The 18,795-nt window shown below is 42.8% G+C and overlaps 1 protein-coding gene across 1 annotated transcript in view; it reads left to right on the top strand.

Annotated features, from left to right (window-relative positions):
* The window catches only part of DEGS2 (delta(4)-desaturase, sphingolipid 2), a 17,806-nt gene extending 572 nt beyond the window's left edge, over positions 1 to 17,234 (top strand). The window contains exons 2-3 of the mRNA XM_010583938.1: positions 9,708 to 10,450; positions 17,091 to 17,234. Of these exons, the coding sequence (XP_010582240.1) occupies positions 9,708 to 10,450; positions 17,091 to 17,234 (887 nt within the window). The remainder of the gene's footprint in view (positions 1 to 9,707; positions 10,451 to 17,090) is intronic.
* The last annotated feature ends 1,561 nt before the right edge of the window (positions 17,235 to 18,795 follow it).

The following is an 18,795-nucleotide window of genomic DNA, read 5'->3' as shown; positions in this document are numbered from 1 at the left end:
GGGCGGCCGCGCTCCCGGGTCTGCACGGGGCGGGGGGTGGCTGGGAGTCCGCCTGCAGGCACGTTTTCCCAGCGTCTTGGTAGTGCGATAAAATAAATGAGGATGTGGGTGAGGGTTTGCGAGAGAACCACAGAAAGTCCCCGCTGCTTGTCAGGGACCGGCTACGGTCTTGTAACTGTACAGCCGGCGTTCACCTGCGTACACGAGTGTGTTGGGTTGGGAGGTTTTTGCTTTTGGTTTGGGGGGTTGGGTTTTTCTGAAGATAGTTTCTGAGAACAACTAAAAGTTCAGAGTCGTTGCAGAATATTGTTGCGTATCTCCTGAGAATATATTTTCAACATTTTATTAATAAAGAAGATTTTTTTTTTTTTTTGCTGTTTTTCTTTGGGTTGTTCGCTTGCGGTTTTTTCTTCCCTCTAATGAGTAGGATAAAGTTGTTAAAGATCTTTTATGGAGGAAGGCACTGGAGCTTGTGGCTGAGGTGCTGCACGGGGTCTATGATATTGGGTTGTAGTTTCTTAACTCCTCCACAAACTAACAGATTAATCCAGGATTAATCTAAATTACAAAAACATTTCTGGTATAGCTGTGGTGGTGGAATATCCTGGTCCAGGTTTGAATTATATCCAGGAAAATAATAATTATTTTGCTATGTAATCATGATAGAGAGTCAAATGATGTCATTGTATAAAATGATGCTTCTTAGTGTCATGCTACTACTCATCCTTTCAGTCAAGGGGACTATGTTTTGGTGAGCTACGGGTAGGAGTGTGTATGGTGGGTCTCTCTCCTTGCTAATCTCTTGCTTTCCTGATCTTGCTATAGAGTGGGGACTGCAAACCATGATGGAAGTTGTATTCTAAGGAGGTACTGGAGTGGTTGGAGTGCCTTACCCTTGCTGCAGCGAACTCTTTTTAGGACCTTTCAACTGCATACTTGCAGGGGTTTTGCCTCCACTCTCTTTGGGTTCAGAACAAGCAATTGGAATCAAGGTCCATCTCCTTCCTCGCAGCTCCCCCTGCCCCAGCTGTGGGAGCAGAAGGAAGGGCATAGAGAAATACAACATGGAAAGAGAGACATGGAAGACGTGGGCACAACAATCTGTGTCCGTGTCTGACAAGGCAGAACGGATCATGAAACTAGTGTCATGAATACCAAAATATTACCAAAAGTTATTGAAACTATCATGGTATCCCAGATGATATTACTATAATGATCACCACTGTATTATTCAAAGCCTGAGGGGTCAGCAAACCCCTGGTATCTAGAGTATGTACTTACCAAAGTGTCTAGTGTCTATTGAGCTGGAGTGCACTGTAAGAATCTCACATACGTATGAACAAATATCTGTAAATATCCATGTATTTTACATGTTTGTATATAGCAATGCCTTGGGGACAGCATTCCATACTGGTAAAGGGAGCGTTTTCCTCCCAATAGGTTAATGATTTGGTTGCTAAGTACTGGAACTTGATTGTTTTCTGCTTAGGCTGCAGCTTTTTGAAATGTTGGTCTCTTTGAGGCACGACTACTTGGATTTAAGTGCAAATTGAAATTATCCATTAGGAAAAAAAATATGGGCAAACTGTCAAACACATAAGCAGTTTCTTTCTACGTAAGTGGTGTTTCCTTGGGCTGTTGCCCCAATATGTTCCTATAGAGCAACTGTCACAAAGTTGTATGTCCTGACTTGAGAGTTAGTAGCCCAGGTGTCTATAAGACTTTTGTAGTCAGTGACAATATGTCTGAATGATAACTCTGCGAGTCCAATCCCCCTACAATGAGCAGGGACATATTTCACTAGCTCAGGTTGCTCAAAGCCCTGTCTAACCTGACCTTGAACACTTCCAGGGATGGGGCATCCACAACTTCTCTGGGCAACCGGTTCCAGTTGAGCAGCAGAGCTATGAGCTGTGTGTATCAACTGGGCTGACTGGAAGCTGGCTTATGGCAGGACACTGTTGCACTAGATGAACCTACTAGGGATGTGATTCCTAATGGCTATAATTATACCAGCAAATAGATCGACATTTTGTGCAAGGGAGGGATGATACTTTCTCTCTTACTTCTTTGTAGTATCTTGCTCTCAGACTCTAGGTATTAAAATGTAGCTTGTGCTTGGTACTGTCTAGGTGCCAACTGCTTCTAAGTTACCGTGGAGATCTCTTGCCAAGCTGGCACTTCGACCCTGATCACATTATTTGTGTTCCTGAACACGTTATTCACGCCCTTCAGTTTATGAAATTGAATTGTTTCATTGCTGTTCTCTCACCCTCTTGTGTATGAAAAACCTGTTACTGCCTCGTGTCAGGACTGAGATTTGTGTAATGCTGCAGTGAGCTGTGTTAGGGAAAGACCTGGCTAAAAACTAGCCTGATGGGACAGTTTTTTCATCTGGATCTGCTTAGCCTTGCTGTATAGTTATACAAATGCTATTAGAGGGAGAAATAATGTAGGGTGTAATGTAAAGGGGATATCTACTTCTAGTAGAAATAAGATTTCTACTTCAGTGGCAGGAAGGGTCTGTTGGATTGAAACCCTTGGAGAGCTATGGTCTTGCACAGTGGGAAGTGTTGGTGTGTTTTCATTCTTGAGAGAAGATGAAAAAATCATTGCTCAATTGCTGGTAACACCATAAGCACACAACGAATGGTCATTTCACCTGCAAACAGTTTTCCAAATGCAAGTAATGAGAAATTTGTTGTGGGATGGAAAGAATGAGATCTTATTTGTGCTGTGGGTCGGATCTAACTTTGTAAAATTACTGTAGGTTTGTGAGAAAACATCTTGCCTCACAGGATCCTTAGGGAAGCACTTGTTTGCTGCTGAAGATGAGGGCTGAATCAGTGTTGCTCAGGGTAGGCTAGGAGTGTCTGAATATGATCTAACATCCAAGAATAATTAATAATAATATAGCTGGTCCTTTGGCAAGTTATTTTGGAGTGGAGATGGTGCAAGTGTTTTATATGTGCTTTATCCTATAGAAAGACTGAGACGTTAGCCTTGGGGGGAGGGAGGGGGCAGGGGGCAGGGGCAGAGTGAAGGTAGAACAAAATAAAAAAGCCAAAATCCATTTTATTTTAGCATTTAGCCTATTTGAGTATAATAGCTTCCAGCTCTGCTCGCTTATTTAGAGATTAGTCTGCTATTTCTTCCAGCTGACTCTTCTGTTGCCTACTTAAACCTCACATTTATGAAAATTCTGATAAATTGTACCTGCTGAAATGTGCAAGATGTGTATCTCCTTAGCTTAAATCAAAGCTCTGAATTACACATGCTTCTGACAAAGAAACTATGAGTTTGTTTCCCCTTTATGCTGCGGTACGTGGGCACAGTGCTGCCACTGATGTGCACGTTCTCTGATGAGCGCATTCAGAATAGCTGCGATCTCAGTGCTCACGCCAGTTCCCTGTGGGGATCACCTATAAAATAAATCACATGAGCAGAAAGTCACTGGTTTAGGAGCTTGTGCTGACAATGTATTAAGTGCAACTGAAGGCTTCAGTTTACTCCATGTTGCAGGTTTTTTTCAGAGGGAGTCGGAAGCCCTCTTTCTAGCATTCCTACATCCCTTTACTCTGAACCAGCTAATAAACAAGCATAAATAAACAGGTCATAGCTGCTGTCGTAGTGATGTGCTGACATCATCCATCTCTGTCCACACCAGCAATGTGCCACTACTGTGGTGCTTTGCCTCTGGTGGCTGCTTCTGGGTGACCCGGCTCCCTTGGACCAGCTAGCACAAACCAATTTAGGAGCTTGTGGGTGGCAAACACAACATTAAGACCCTTGTCTTTGCACAATGGATACATAAAACTTCAGTGTAGTTAGTTGGGCCATAAAGGTTTCTTATTAATTTGCATACTGGAGGGGGCAGGAGACTATGCAAAGCCAGAAGCTTTTGTCATGTATGTTGTCCTCTGTGTGTGTCCTACTTGTGTCCTGGCTCATGTGTGGTTTGAATTAATCACAGAATGGTTTGGGTTGGAAGGGACCTTTAAAGGTCATCTAGTCCAACCCCCCTGCAATGAGCAGGGACATCTTCAACTAGATCAGGTTGCTCAGAGCCCCGTCCAACCTGAGCTTGAATGTTTCCAGGGATGGGGGGCATCTGCCACCTCTCCGGGTGACCTGTGCCAGTGTTTCACCACTCTTACATTTATCCCTTATATCTAGTCTGAATCTACCCTCTTTTAGTTCAAAACCTTTACCCCTTGTCCTATTGCAACAGACCCTACTAAAAGGTCTGTTCCCACCTTTCTTATAAGCCCCCTTTAAGTATTTAAAGGCTGCAATAAGGTCTCCCCGGAGCCTTCTCTTCTGCAGGCTGAACAACCCCAACTCTCTCAGCCTTTCTTCATGGAAGAGGTGTTCCATCGCTCTGATCATTTTTGTGTCCCTCCTCTGGACCTGCTGCAACAGGTCCATGTCTTTCCTGTGCTGAGGGCTCAAGTGCGCTGTGCTGTTTATGAGCATGTTCATGAGCTGAGCTGCTAAAAGGCAAAACACTATCGTGTCAGCAAACAGACTTCTTTTGGTTTTTTATTTTTTTTGGTACAAATACAGCTCCAGCATAGGGCACGGGGTACTGAAGCTAACATCCTGTGCCTGGTGTCTCTTATTTGTTCTGGCAGGGACTCATAGTTGATAGAACATAGTCCGGGACAGCAGCATCACAGAGATTTTTTTTTTTTTTTTTCCCCCCTTTCTCTTTAACAGGCCTTCTGAAAGTCTTATACTGATATTATCTCTACTTTGACTATACCTGTATGCTGCGCTTGTGGTCAAAATAAAAGAAGATGAAGAAAGTAAATTTCTTCTTTTGTTACAACTAGCTTCTCATGGATGTGGGCAGGGCTGCTGCTCCTTTAAACCTCTATCACCCCTGTGTTTGTGGACAGCTCCTGCTCTTGCCCGCATCCAAATCCCATGTATGCCAAAATGTGCAAGTGCTAAGTATGTGGTGTCACATCAATGAGAAATTGTGTCTGGTGCCATCACTGAGGTCTAACTGGGGCTCTCCTGAGTCATCTCAGGAACATTGTCAGTGGGAATAGAGGATGAATGAGGGTTTAGAACAAGATATTTGCTGTCTCCTGAGGAGGAGGAACACCAGGACCTAGCGACTGACGGCTTCTCCAGGAACAATTACTCCAGCCATAACTGAGGATCACTGTAGGGCTATGGCAAGTGCTCCTGGATCTCCAGAGAGGAACATCAGGGCAACAAAAGTGTAGTCAGGGTAATTTGCCAGTAGCGTTTCAGTGAGGCATGCCTCTAGAAAGGTGGCTGATGCTTGCACACACCAGTGGAGTGATCTCCGTGAAACATTAATTCAGTAAATGAGTTGTTTCAGAATCGTGAACGCTTCTGAAAATATACTTGCAGCATTTGTTCTCTCTTGACTGCTGTTCTTTCATCCACACTGTTGTACAAGTGGGAGATGCTGTCTTTCATCGTCGTGGTACAGATTTCAGCTGCTCTGAGGTAATGGTATAGAGACCATGGAGCTGGCTGGGCAGAATTATTAACTACATCTACCCACTGTACTAAAGTGCCTGCACTGCTTTTGCAGTGTGCTGACCTTGGAGACAGAAAAGTCATGCTTCTGCACTGCTGTACATCTACACCAGTATCCCCACACTCCAAATGCCAGTACATTGGCTCAGTCTGGACAACTAGAAGCAGTGTATGTGGATAAGCTGTCTGCTGGGCTGAGCTAACAGACTTTCTCAATAACCTGGAGGCTGGAGAATGTGCTGTGGAGACATCAGAGTAGCTGGAACCATCCTGGTCCCGTTGTACTCTAAAGGGCAAATCCTGGTCCCATGTGGTCACATAAGGGAGGGGTGGACACAAGACGTTATCTAGAAGGGCTGAATGATGGTTTGGTTTTTTTTCTTCTGTTCCTGTGCCCCCTCCATGCCATGATTGTGCATAACAAAGAGCTCAGTATAGATTACATTTTATGCCCATTGTCATGTATTAGCCCTGACCCAGTGCTTGTTGGGAAGCAATGGACTCTGGCCATATAGAAGCTCATCATTTTTATAATGGAAAAGTGCTCAGGAAGACCAAAATGGAAGAAAATCAAGAAAGAGCAGCATGATGAAAATCTCCGTTCAGATGCCTCATAGTGTGAAACTCTAACAGTCTCAAGAGTAGAGAGTAGGTGTCTTTATTGTGTGGTTGCCACAGGTCTGATAATCCTTTATGGCTCCTGGTTCAGCACTGCACAGTAGCCCTGTCTCTGATTCTCTGTTGCCTTTGGGACGTGCAGATGGCTGATGTCTGGTTTGCACAGCGCCTATGGACACTTGTCACAGCAGCCTTACAGGGTTGTCCAGGTTTTTCAACTGTAAGTGCTCTATCTTGCCTTACTAGTATTCCTTCAGCTAACTGCAAGGCATGAACACGAAGGAAAAATGAGATACATGTTTATGTTGTTCCATCTTTGCATCAGCACGTTATATATAAACTTCTGTCATCAGGATCGCTTAATCTGAGATTAAGTGTGTCTCACTGAAAAGTGCTTGGCCTCAGGTTTTGAAAGGGTCAGCATTCAACATTTTGCATGTGAAGTGCTCCTGAACCAAACGATCTCTGGCAGGCTACTGTGCCAGTGAGGCTTTTGGCCTCCAGTGAGCCTAGCAGTCCCACCTGTCAGCCTCCCTGAGGTTTCTACATGCCATGGAAATGGGAAGGGTTTATCAGTATTAATGATAAACAGACACAGTGTTGTGGTTTAACTAGTATGCAAAGATTTCATGGTGGAGAGGAGTTAATCATGTGTTGAATTTAATATTAAACCCTAGCAAGTTACTTAATAGCTGTCACCTGCGACAAATGCGATCTACCTGCATTGCTGCTTGCAGACACTGTTGCTGCCAGTTGGCAGTTACTACTCTGAAACCTCTTAAATGTAATCTGCAATCCTTGTTAGCTGCCACAAAAAGAAATAGGTTGAAAACTTTCATTGTTCTCAAACTACAATATAAAGCATCTCTTAGTCATTTTCCCATCCCATTAAAACTTTTTTTTTTTGGTCAAAGTGGCCTCAATTTGACCAGGCTGAGGAACAGATTTGGTTGTTTTACATTTCTTCATCTCTTCTGTTGACTGCAGTAACTTATCTCTACCAACTGCATGACTGAAAATTTGAAGTGGCTTGATTTATTAAAGGGTTTTCTGGGTTTTGGACAGATGCCCCTAAGCAGGACATTAAGCTACATAAAATTGTATTTCTGTAACAGATTTTCTGACCAGGTCATTATATCAAGTTATTCTTTAGAGTGGATATCCCAGCACTTTGTGTAAAAAAATGTTGGTACCTGTGTAGGTACCAGAGAATGATTTCGAGCACGTTAGCATTTCTAGTGTGAAAACCGTAATTTCAAAACCTGTGAAAACAAGGACAAAACCAAAACAGCAAAACAACCCCCCCAGGCTTTCCAGAGATTTTTATCAAAAAGTTTGGCTGACTTCAGAAAGACATGAGCTTTTACTAGAACTTCCCCACCACTTAGAAAATCTCTCTCTTGTCTGAATACTCCTGTCCTGGTTTCAGCTGGAATAAAGCTAATTTTCTTCTTAGTAGCTGGTATAGTGCTGTGTTTTGGATTTAGGATGCGAATAATGTTGATAACACGCTGATGTTTTAGTTGTTGCTAAGCACTGTTTATACCAAGTCAAGGACTTTTCAGTGTTTCAAACTGCCCTGCCAGCAGAGGCTGGGAGTGCACAAGAAACTGGGAGGGAATGCAGCAAGGACAGCTGACCCAAATGAGCCAAAGGGGTATTCCATACCATGTGATGTCATGCCCAGTATATAAACTGGGGGGAGTTGGCTGGGGGAGCACTGCAGCTCAGGGATTGGCTGGGCATCCATCAGCAAGTGGTGAGCAATTGTATTGTGTGCATCACTTGTTTTGTATATTCTATTATTATTATTAGTAGTATTTTCCCTTCTATTTCTGTCCTGTCAAACTGTCTTTATATCAACTCATGAGTTTTACTCCCCCCCCCCCAATTCTCTCCCCCATCCCACCTGGGTGGGGGGGAGTGAGTGAGCAGCTGTGTGGTGCTTAGTTGCCAGCTGGGGTTAAACCACGACATCTCCTCGTGGTGATTTTTGCCCCTTCATCCTCACAAGAGGAAGAATTGAGAATATCTCTTTTCTCGTCATCTTTCACAGCACTTGTCTGATCTTTATTGTCTCTAACCTCTCTCAAGTTGGACTGAAGTTGGCCAACAGGCTCAAAAGTTGTTGGAAGGGTTGCAGGGCATGATCACATCAACCTGCTTCTTTAAGTAGTGCTTCATCTCTCTGAGCTTCTGCAAACTTCTCAGGGTTCACTTCTATAAAAACCTTCTCTACGTCCTGCACTCAGTACCTGCCACTGCTTACAAGGTCACATGAAGTTACGTGTATTGTCTCCAGCGTTTGTTTATCATATATACAGCTGCATGATTGCAAATCATTATAATCTGATTTTATTGCATTGGTATTATACTGTGACAGTCAGATGATATTTACTTTTATATTCATAAAATGGGCCTATTAAACTTACAGGGACATGCTGTGTAACCTCAGGGTTCAGAATGAGTGACTTGTCCTACAGTCTTATCTGTGTAAGCTGTAATTATTGAGAAATGCAGAGTATGAGTTAAAGGAGGGAGGCCAGTAGGTGGGTAAAAGCCATAAAACAGTGAAAAAATTCATGTGCAAGTTAATACTGGAAATGACAAGTGTGAGTTCATAAAGAAGACACCTGAAGCAATGAACAGCACCTAGAAGATAAGCTGTACTTCTGTGTATTTTCTTTTTCTTAAAAGGACAAATGAATGGCCAGTAGAACCAAAGATCAGCAAGCTGGTCCTGGCCTAACACACGTCAGACCTGGCAAGCTTAGCCCATGTTTCTCTGATGCTGTATTGTGGTATTTGTGAGGCTGCATGAAGCTGTTGTGTGATTATCTATGTGACTTTCATCCCTGGTTTTGGTATGTGACTTGGAAACAGGCTAATTAATGGGAATAGAGAAAAAATTTCTGTGTCTTACAAATGCCTGATAATATTGCTGACTTTCTTGTAATGTTACCATGTGCAAAGAGTTGTACATGTTGTAAGCACTGGTGAACACTCAAATACTTAGGAATTTTTTTTAATGCTACATTTGTCATCTAACCACAGAGCAAAACCTGGCAAGCCTGTTGCTCAGCCCTCTTTTCTCTGCTAGTATGTCTGAAGCAACAGTGTGAAAAGGGCTACAAAGAAGGCAGCTGCATCCCTTTTGTGGAAAATAGCATCTGGACTCGGCAAAATAAAAATGGAAATTAAAAACTCAAGAGAAGGTGCTTCTTAGAGCTTAAATCTGGTGGGTTTTGGCATACTAATACTCATCATTGTGAAGCAGTACTCATCGTTGTGAAGGCACATGATGCCACATATTGACCATCAGGGTAATTTTTTTTTTTTGTGTGTCTGTATATCTCTCTATATGTCAATCACAATTGGACATGTTGCTGGAAGTGAGAATGGAACCTGTACATTAGTAAAGCTCTCACTGTAGTGGCAACCGTTCTTTGGAATTGCTATTTTCTAAAAGTAGGGCCTCAAACATAGGGTGATAAAAATAGAGTCCCAGTGGTGATTATGTTTACTTAACTGTGATCTAATGAGATTTTTCTCTGCATTTTTCTCTTTAGCAAAATATCCAGAGATCAAGACTCTGATGGGACCAGATCCACATTTAAAGTGGATTGTATCTGGAATGGTTTTCACGCAGTTTCTAGCATGCTACCTGGTGAAAGACTTATCTTGGAAATGGATTTTCTTCTGGGCTTATGGTTTTGGGGGTTGCATCAACCATTCACTGACCCTAGCCATCCATGATATTTCACACAACGTCGCCTTTGGGAATAAGCAGGCCAAGTGGAACCGATGGTTTGCAGTCTTTGCCAACTTGCCGATTGGCATCCCTTATTCTGCCTCCTTCAAGAAATACCACATTGACCATCATCGGTACCTTGGTGGGGATAGCCTGGATGTGGACATTCCCACAGACTTTGAGGGTTGGTTTTTCTGTACACCACTTCGGAAACTGCTTTGGCTTTTCCTCCAACCGCTGTTCTATAGTCTGAGACCACTGTATGTGAACCCCAAAGCAATTACACGGATGGAAATTTTTAATGCTCTCGTCCAGTTTTCTATAGACCTTATAATTTACTACCTTTGGGGGCTCAAACCTATTATTTACTTAATAGCAGGTACGATTCTTTGCATGGGTGTACATCCCATTTCTGGGCACTTCATAGCAGAACACTACATGTTCTTAAAAGGGTATGAGACATACTCTTATTATGGACCTCTGAACTGGCTCACCTTTAATGTAGGCTACCACATGGAGCATCATGACTTCCCCAGCATTCCCGGATGCAGATTGCCAATGGTAAGTATGGCATGAGCATGAGTGAATTGGATTTTTATAAAAGCTGCTAAACTGTCTCAAAGAAATCACTCCAAATCATAGCAACAGATCAATTTTAAAAAGAAAAAAAAAAAAAGCAAAAAAAAAAGCAAGCTTTTTGGATTTGTTTTGAATTCTTTCATTTTAAGCAGGAGATTGAGAGAAATGGCTGCCAAGCTGCTGTAATATTTAGTTTATTTGATGGAAACAAGAACATCTGATCCTCAGAGGCCTTGAGGAATACTTTTTGCATGATAAAATCCTCCAACAATGCTCTAAATTTCTCCGTTTCCTTCCCTCAGCCACCAGGTTTTGTCTCTTTGAAAGTTTAAAGGCCCATCTACAGTGAGGCAGGTGGCAGTTACTACTTGGAATTTGTTTAATGATCAATCTGCTAACTATATTGCTTGATTAACATCAAACAAAAGTCTTTCTATTTTTGAGGTGACATAAGTATTGGGGCATGTTCCAGCCTGACACAAATAGCACCAGAAAATAAAGCCCCACTCTACATGACTTGTTTTAGCTCTGCTGCCCCACCCACAGAAACTGAGGATACCTGATCTGTCATTGGGAAAGTGCTGTGGCTTTCCTCTTTTGAAAGTCAAGCTCCTTTTTGTTTACGTTTTATCAGTTGTGGGAATCAAATTTGCAAAGCCCAGGTGTCTAGGAATGGTTTTCAATTTCCCTCCAGGTATGTAGCTGCTCTCCTGGGTTTTAATACAAGGGTTCCTCAGCAGGTGCTCACAGCGTTAGGGGTACGTGACTTCGAAGTACTTACTCTTACATACAAATCCTCTGGCATAGTAGGAAGGAAACATCTTCTGTCTCTGGTCTGATGCAAAGTTGGCGGCTACTACTGCAACATCCTCATGAGGCGGAGGTAGAGCTGAGGAGTCTGAGGTTCAGGAGCTGTGACCTCCCCACTACTGCATAACACGCACAACTTTTACAGTGGTATATCCAGGCAAAGCCTGCTTTATGAGTTAATGTCGTTCATCACAGAAACGCTGTCTGAGAGAAGGCTCAAAACAAGAGGAGAGTTTCTTGTGGTGTAGAAGAGCGTGGAGAGCCTCTACCTAGCCTGCAGTTGTGTTTTAACACACCTCCTTTACTGCTGAAGTTCTGTCCGGGAGAAGCTGGCCGTTCCTGGTGGGTTCAGAGCCGCTGGTAAAGCAGCCCACGTTCGCAGGTGAAGTTCTCCTGTCAGGCACTCCCATTGCTGATACACCCGATAGCTCAGCTGGGAAGTGCATGAGTTTAGTTTTAGTTTCAAATGTTCAAACTTGTTAGATAGGCTTAGATACTTAGATTACTGAAATGTAAATAGAAGAAGAGAAGGAGGTTAGCTCTGTATCTTACACAAGGGAGGTGAGTGACTAATTGAACTTGCTGGGACTGTTGCTCCAGACCTGATTGAGACCTGAAAAGCTCTTCCCCACCCACACCACAAATAGTTCAGCCTAATTCCTCGAGGCAGTGCAGCAGCTGGAAGTGTCTGCCCTCCTGTGTAAAGAGGATAGAGTTATTAGTTGAATTTCATGGGCTTGTGTTCATGTGTTTCTAGCTCTTGGGTAACTGAGACTTGCACTGCTGGTGGAGGAGATATGAGGCTTGTCAATTGCTGTTGCCTGACAGAACTTTACGGAAAACTTTGAGTCTTTGATGAGTGATCAGTTACAAGTGAAAATCTATTAGGAAGTGAAAATCCTTTGGCAAAACCATTACTGTAGAAAATCCCTTGTCCATTAAAACAAGTTGGTTATTCTTTTCTGCGAATTGAGAAGAAAAATTCTCTGCCTCTTTGGTGGAAGGAGATAAGGGGACAGATCTTCTCTGGATAGCTTTAAAGTTTGAACATCATAACAGGTAGCGATAGAAACCTCCCCTCACTCTCCTCTGCTTAACCTCCCAGCAAATTCTTCACTCGGAAAAGGTCTAGTTTTTTCAGATCTAGTCTCTTGGGCACTTGAACTTCTAATAGTTGAATTGTATAATATAGATGACCTCTTGGTATAGCTATTTTTATTTTTAATTATTGGCAAGTAGAAAGTGGAATATAGATCTTTATTTGGTTTCTGCATGATTGAGAGCAGGGGAGAGCAGGGGAGAAATAGGATCAGAGAATAACTGGATCTTAATCTTGAAAAGTAGCTGGCTCTTCCACTTGCTTATCAGAAAAGTGAATTCAGCTTTGTCCTTTGTTACAGGTGTGTCATTCAGAATGTTCCGAGTAATGTGTTTGCCACTGGAAAGACCTTTACCCTAGAAGTGTGACAGATTTGAAAGAGGAAGAATCAGGCTGTGCTGTCAGCTTATAGGTACTAAAGATGAGTGACATGAGTGTGCAGTAAGAATTTGTCCCACTAGTATAATGAGAGATTACACAAGAGACCATGAAATTTAACATTATAATGAAGGACCTGCTCTAAAAAAAACCCCTATAGACTTAGGACTAGATTACTCTTTGCATGAAGCCTTAGAACTATAAAATTGTTTACCAAATGAGTAAAAAGATCCATCCTTCATTATCTGAAGGATTGAATATACTTACGGAGAGAGGGGATGGGAGGAGGAACCCAGTACTCTTCCTACAAACTGCAGTAAGAACTGCAGCATTACCAGAGGCAAACTAGTTACTCATTAAGCTTGTGGGAAAAGGAAAAGACATGGTATGAAACCAGATTTATTAGACAGACAAGACTGGAAAACATGGTAGATGTGCTGGTGTTGAATTGCAGATTTCATTAACCCTGTGATGGCTAGGAGGACTAGCTTGAGTGCTCCCCCCAGTCAAGGACTATAGAGGGAACTTCCATAATATGCCTTCCAGCATTCTAAACATAATTTTCCAGCTTCTTATCATAAGGATCTCTAGCTTCTGTATAGCCCTAGGACAAAGGGTCTAAAACAGCCGTGGTGAAATATTGGGTTGCATTTTACTCTTGCGCCTATCATACAATGGAGTAGGATTGGGGTCCTGTTGCTGTGCTCTACAAGCACAAAACCAGAAGCAAAGTTTCAGTCTAAAAGATGTGATTTCTTACCTACCACCTTGAGCTACTTGAAGAAAAGCCTCAATATACCAGGTGCCAAGTGCCTAATAAGCTTCTTGCAGACTTTGCAATCTCTTGTTATCCTTCCATGATAACTTCTATTCACAAACTAGCAATGAGTTAAGACAGTTGAGATCTGTAAGGAGGAAGGGAGGGAGGAATTGAAGCAAATGGAGAATCTCCAATGCAATATGGAGAGCTTGAGGGGGAAATCAGGCACAGGATTTAGGAATACTTTGTCACAGTGCCATCCTCTTTGAGATGATCTATGATCTGGCTGCAAAACTTGCTACCTGGAAACTGCCATCCGCAGGTTTTGTACTGCACCCAGCATGCAACGTGGAGGATGACTCTTCCAGCCTCAAACATACTTAACAGATGTAGTTTAATGTTGCATTTAAAAGGGAATCTGCATTAAAACCCCATTACTTTCTGCCTTCCCTCCCCTGCCCCGATTTTCTGGTAGGAGGAGATAATTTTGTTTTACATATGGAGATGCTGAAAGAAATTACAATAGATGAGCTGGTTTTGTCGGGGAAACTTTTGCGTAGATCCATTGTAAAAGAGAAGCCACTTTTAAAATTCTTGCCTGCCATGTGATAGCAAAATGGGAACATGCACCTAAGAAACCTCCTTGTCTTTTCCATAAGAAAACTGTTCAGAAGTCGTCCCTCTAACTGCGTTCATTAAATTTTCCCTTTTCCCCATTCCTTTGTCACAAATATTTTATTGCAGTTCACCTTCTCCTCTCCGTTGTTTCTGTACATCTCATACAGTTGTCCTGCCCAGAGCACAGGGAACTTGCCAGTGGGACAAGTGCTGCCTGCCTTCCTGCACGAGGTGCTGCTGGGCACAAAGCCAAGCAGAGCAAAGACCTGCTGTGTGTAGGTGTGAGTCACTGTCCTGCAGCTGATCTAGGGTAACACACTCCAGTGCGAGCCCCTTGGCATCTCTTGTGGTTTCCATACCGACCTTCTCATTCAGAATGAGCTGCCACCGTAATCTGTAGGAACGTGCTAGATGGATACGCTTGGTGAACAAGCAACTCCTCCACCACCTGACGCTGGCCAGCAGCAGCTTGCCAGCCATGACTGGGCTGCCTGCTTCCAGAATATGATCTTCTTCAAAATTCACTGCTGGCTATTTTGATAAATCATCTTAATTATCAAATAATACTTGTATTCTGGGTGCCTATTTTAAATCTGTAATACAACCACAGAATATGCGTATGGAATATATTTAAGTGCAAGTTTCCAGACCTGTATGTTCTGTCCACCTGAGCTCTTCAGCACTATGCCCAGACTACATTGCTGCTCTTGTTTGCTGAAAGTGCTGAAACTATTGGGTTGAACATAGACAGACTGTTTATTGGCCTCTTCTCCAGACCATTTTTTCCTACTTCATCACTGGGGTCCTTTTTAGTTAGCCTTTGGTGCCAGAGGGCACAGCCGCTGCCCGAGATGTTCCTAGGAGCTGAATTGGTTTCTGTGAATCTCCAGCCTTCCGCTTCCATGTGCAAGGGGCAATACAGAAAGACTTTCTGAAGCCCTCAGTGGTCAGAGTCTAACATGATCAAGAGCTCTGCAGAATAATGTGACTAGCTGAGAAAACATGTCTGGTTCAGTCTATTGTTTCTGTGGGCAAGAAATATATGGGGGTTCTGGAGAAGAGGGGAATGGTAGGCTTGCCATATGAACTTTGCTAGTAGAGATGAGGGCTGAATTACTGTTCCAAGTCAAAATTCAGGCAGAACTTCTAAAATGGAGGTAGGAAGGAAGGTCTGTAAGCAGCACTGTGCTAGGGAATGACCAAGTCAGAGCTGGAGTGAAGCTTTTGGGGCTGGGTATCTGAGACCCTCTTTGTGTTTGCATAAGGCCTCATTAGTGGCTTTCATTCAAGGGAATCAAGGGAGCTTACTATCTAAATAGTCCTCCATCTCATCCTCTGGCTATTTCAGTTCACCCAGCTGGGAAAAGGGAGGATACAAAACCCAGATTAGATTATTTCTGACTGTGGTGGTTACAGAAGGAGCACAGTGAACTAAATTTGCTTCTCCAGAGATCTTACCCCGTGCCTGGAAATCACCCTTCTTCCAGTCGTTAACAAACACCTCTAAGGGGAAATGCTGATATTGACTGAATCCCATTGAAAATGAACAACATTTGAAGTACAGACCAACACTTCAAAGCAGGATATAGGGAATTATTAGGAAGTCAGAGGTATTCAGTGAAAGGCAGAATACAATCAGACCTGAACTGAATCTTCCACCTCCAACGCAGCACTACCATGCCATGAGCAGAAGGAACGCGTAGGGGCTGAGGTACAGAGGTAAAAGATCTTAATGAAACTTGTACGTTACCCAACCTACCTCACAGGGAAGTATCTGTAAGGAAGCTGAATTAACGAGGAAACTAGCAGGGAGCTGTACTGGTTTATAATGTAACTTTTGTTGGGATTCTTACCTTTTCACAGTCAAAATGCTGTGTTAAGTTTCCACCATTACACCTTGGATGCTGATGAGATCCTCCTCCCAGATGGCAGTTTCTGTGTAACCCTTTTGCTCTTCACTGGAAGTCCGTGCTGTGCTCAGCATAGCTGGCTTTAAAATTCTGCAGGGATTTTAAAGAGAGAAGTCAAGCTGTCCAGCAAGACAACCTACTCTAGAATAGAGCTTTGTTTGTCTAGGAGGTGGGGCTGTAATAAAACCATGCCCAAGCAGTTTATGTGCAAGGCAACAATAGTTAACAGACTCTGCTGCTTCATAAGTGTGTTCAAAAAGCAGAGAAACTAGCTGGCGCAGGGACTACTGATAACCTGGGAATCCTGGGAATCCCTATAGTCCCCTGAACCTGCCAGATCTGAAACCTCTTTGTCCTCTGGTTCTGGCCTTACTCCCACTACAAGCACCACCCGCAACGATGCACAGTGCTTCTCTGATGGCAACAGTCTTAAGACTTGGGGATTTGTAACAGGGATGAAATTGTATTAGACTTGTGATCTAATAATGAATCTTGCATCATTTTTAACACCAGACTGAGGAGAATGGACCACCCCTGCAATTTCCTCTGCCTGCCGGAGGAACCCGTCTCGCAGATTTGTATCACAGTAGCAGAATGGAGGAAAGAAAATGAAGTGTAGGCAAGGCTGTGTCTGGCATTTTCTCAATTGGTATTTCTCTCCTACACGGAACCCTCAGCAGATGAATATTACGAGTAGCAAACGGGGCTTTAAATACAGCGTGTTGGAGTCTTGGCAATGTATAAGGTGGATTAGTCATCTCATTGTGGAGATCCCCCCACCTCCGAAATGAGAGAAAATAGTTCTGACTGAAGGCAGTGATCCATCATCTTTCAAATCCTGACATTGTGAGGCAAAACTTACATCAGAAATCTGCTAAGAAGTATCTAAATGTATTTAAGTACATCTCATTTGGCTGAACTTCAGAAGCTCACAAGCAATAACAAGTAACTTCAGGTTATGGCTGTGCTATCAGATCTGAATGTGAAGACTGAAACACACCCGACCCTGTGCAGCTAAACAGCTCGTTCTCTCTCTTCTTCTTCCAGGTGAAAAAGATTGCAGCAGAATATTACGATAACCTCCCACATCACCAGTCCTGGATTCGAGTTCTGTGGGACTTTGTGTTTGATGACGCTATTGGTCCTTATTCAAGGGTTAAGAGACTATGCAAGCTGGCAAAAGAAAGCTAACGGACTAGCTCCGCCTGCTGCATTGGTGTTTTGTTTGTTCATTTGAACGACTGGAGTTTTCTGCAGAAGTAGAAGGATGTTTGTGTGTGCTGAATTAGCGTCGGTGCATGCTCCTTAGACCAAGAGGATGAATGTGAAAATGAAGCAATTGGATGCACTATTTTAGACTATTGATACTTTTTAATAAAGGATATTTGCATATGTAACCCTGAGAAATTAGATTAGAGTGAGCTATGATTATATGAACCTTTGGTCTAGGCTTAGAATTAACTTCCTGGGCCACGTGTGCCTAAGTCTGCAATGGAGAATGCTTGGTGCGTGTATGTGTGTAGTTCAGGACTGGTTTCTCTTCATGCCAGATTAGGTGTAGATGCTCTGCGTGCACAGGACTGTGGAAGCAGGGAGGACTGGCATGCAGTAGTAAATGATACTTTCTGGAGCACACAAGGGTGCCTTTAGCTCAATGTCTTATCTAATACCTTCTGATAATTGCTGGTAGCAGAGGTTTTAAATATGCAACGGAATATGTGTATATTTTTGTATATTTGTATCATTATTTTAGCAGCTGCTGTTTGACCTTTATTCAAGGGCTTTGTCTAAACCTTTTCTGAATGCATTTCTATTCTTAGGATCTAATACTCAGTGTAGCTAACTGGCAGAGCTGAACTGTGGCGTGGAGAAACCCTTCCTTTAGTCTTCTGCTCGCTGCCTGATCAGCAGCATGGATGTGCTCCTGGAGGAACTGGGTGGTCCTTTCTCACTCACCTTTTCAACAGTATTCATGTTTCTCATCCTTTTCCTCACTGTAAGTTCTTCAGGGAATTACATTAAAATTACAGAATTTTAATTGCTGCTTGCCAAGGTTGTTAATATTCCTGATCACTTTTCTTGGTCTTCTCTATATTATACCCCTTTCTGTGAATAGGAGTTGGGAGTATGTGTCAGTGAAGACATGGGGACCTTATAGTGATATTTGTTACTAACCGCTTTCAGAAAAATTCTAACTTTTTTCCTCTGTCATTCAAGGGGCACCAACTTGACATTTGGGAAGCACATGATACTCCAGCTATATAGAAGTTGCCACTGATGGCATTAAGGGGATATACCTGGAACATGTATCTGGGGTTGCTTCACTCCCTATGTGTCTTACTTTGTGCTATTGACATTAACTTTCATCTGTCATTTCTACCCGCTGGAACAGTTAAATCTTCCTGCCTGTCCCCTCCACCTATAAACTTCTGGCTATCCTCAATAATTCTGTATCATCAAAAAACTTAATCACCATGCCTTTCTCCAAGCAGGACGGTATTTTGGGAGTCAGGAGTTCAGATGCCATCTAATAACTTCCCTCCACCCTGGAAAGCTGACAACTTACGTCTGTCCTTACTAAGTGGTTAATAGAGAAATCTATAAATGTCCTCTTATACTCTAACCCTCTAACAGTTTAACTTTTTTGTTTTCTTCTGAAAATCCATGTCTGTAACAAAGAAAAGGATTATTGTACATTCTCGCTGGTCCCTCCAAGTATGTTATTAGACCTTGGAAGCCTGATTTCCTCAAT

Source organism: Haliaeetus leucocephalus, unplaced genomic scaffold, assembly GCF_000737465.1.
Source record: "Haliaeetus leucocephalus isolate CR32 unplaced genomic scaffold, Haliaeetus_leucocephalus-4.0 Scaffold932, whole genome shotgun sequence".
NCBI lineage: Eukaryota > Metazoa > Chordata > Aves > Accipitriformes > Accipitridae > Haliaeetus > Haliaeetus leucocephalus.
This window is presented reverse-complemented; position numbering and strand designations above follow the sequence as displayed.